Consider the following 1927-nt stretch of genomic DNA (forward strand, 5'->3'; position numbering starts at 1 on the left):
CACGTGGAGGAAGTTCTGCCTCCATTTCAGCCTGGGTACCAATAAAACAGTGGCTTGCTGACATCAAAGCTAATCAAACAGTGCAGTTAAATGAGCAATCATGTAGTTTCTAGAGTATTAGGTTTCCCAGAAGCTATATTACACTGCAGACACAGACAAAAATGCTTTGTGAGATGAAGGAGGATGAACTGGGTCTAAATGTAGATGGGATAAACTGCCTGGAGCTACATATTTCTTGGGCTGACTTTGGAGACTTTATTTTTCAGCTGAGGTTTCCCTAACTTTCTGTATTTTGCTTACAGGTTATGGGACTCTGTTCCTTTCCATGGCAGCCACACCAGTCATTAGATCCAAGCTCTCCAAGCTGGTCAGTGAGACGGAACAAGGTAAGGTGTTAGCCACTAGGCCAGGTCCTAAAACACTGTCTTCTTGGAACATTGAAACCAGACTGCTCTGGGATGTTAGGACTTCTCTGGCTACGCTGGACTCCTGTCCCCCCACATTCACCCTCAGGCCCGGACTAGCATTTAATTTTTTCAGAATTATTGTCATGCATCGCTAAATTTTCAGGATGAGGACAAGAGAAGAAAAGCAAGATAACAAGTATCGAGTTCAAGCTCAGGAGCAGTTCATCCACCCATCTGTCCATTTCCAAACCTTTTTCATGGAGCGAGAGTTAAATGCATTATATAATGAGCTGAAAACAGTGATTTCCCTGACCATGACTCTTTCTGTAGATCAGTAACAGTGGGAAAAAACCTCGTGTTGTTAGAGGGTTATATCATTGACCATGGTGAAAGATTATGGATAACCTGTAGGAGGAGCAAGTTTGCCCTTCTGCCAGTAATTTGTTTGGAGGGCTTGCACTTGCTGTTCAACACCGGACAGGAATGTCTCTGTGGGCAGGTGGAGGGGAGGAGGGAGTTGAGGTGGGAAAGATCAAAAGGTGACTTTGCACAACTTGTGTTTCTTGTATTGAAATGAAGGTAGCACACTCTGGATACCTGATTTACAGGGCTGTATCTAAAAAGTGCAGACTGCTGCTGTACTTAATGTTTAACAAGTGATAAGATGAGCCTGGCAGTAAACAGATTTATATAGCCCTGTCTAAAGCATTTACAATCCAGGTGATATGTAATATCACTGGTAGCTCTGGTGATAGAAATTCTGGAGATCAGCGTGGTGATCCTGGCTACAGAGAAGCTGAGCTTGACAGGTTGGACCTGCCAGGCCAGTCCAGCGTGCGTGGTGTCAGCTCCCAGCTCATGTTTACCACGCTTGACAAGGCAGACACCAGTTTTCTGATGGGGAGTGCAAACCCTTACAAGGGTTCACAGAATCCCCATGAAGGAGTTGATGTTAAAGACATTTGCATTAACCTCTTGTGTATCTTTTCCAGGTGCTCTCTTTGCTTCTGTTGCCTGTGTGGAAGGGTTGTGTTCACTTGTGGCTACAGGAGTGTTCAACTCTCTCTACCCTGCCAGCTTGCACTTCATGAGGGGATTCCCATTTCTCTTTGGGGCTATAATTCTTCTTATTCCAGCAGCTTTTATTGGGTAACTTGCTTCAAATTTCTAAACTTTGCTATAGGATCTGTGAAGTGTAATATAAAAAATTAATATTTATTCTACTTAAGATAGAGTCTCACAGTTTTTAAGGTGTATTTTCATTTATGCTCATGAGAGGGTGTTTAGTGCCCCAGTAAGGAGAGGTGCAGATCCACTTCTGAGTCCTGCAGCCCAAGTCATGTAGCTGCCAGCATTCAAAGTGCTTCAGGGTCTCACTTCGCCTCTCAGAGTGGAGTCCAGAATCTGGAGTTAAAAGTCCTCCTGTATGGAATAGATGGAGCTCTCTTAGCAGTCTCTCTTCCTGTTGTTTCTCTACTAATTAATGTAATTATGTACGTATTAACGCAATATACTAATTA

General features: G+C 43.5%; 1 protein-coding gene across 1 annotated transcript in view; it reads left to right on the forward strand.

Moving 5' to 3' along the window:
• Positions 1-1560, forward strand: part of SLC46A1 (solute carrier family 46 (folate transporter), member 1) — a gene marked incomplete at its 5' end in the record, with an annotated part of 1885 nt that extends 325 nt beyond the window's left edge. The window contains 2 exons of the mRNA XM_008937808.1: positions 303-386; positions 1400-1560. Coding sequence (XP_008936056.1) covers positions 303-386; positions 1400-1560 — 245 coding nt within the window. The remainder of the gene's footprint in view (positions 1-302; positions 387-1399) is intronic.
• Between the last annotated feature and the right edge of the window lie 367 nt (positions 1561-1927).

The sequence above is a fragment of the Merops nubicus genome, unplaced genomic scaffold (assembly GCF_000691845.1).
Source record: "Merops nubicus isolate BGI_N331 unplaced genomic scaffold, ASM69184v1 scaffold7483, whole genome shotgun sequence".
NCBI classification, from domain to species: domain Eukaryota; kingdom Metazoa; phylum Chordata; class Aves; order Coraciiformes; family Meropidae; genus Merops; species Merops nubicus.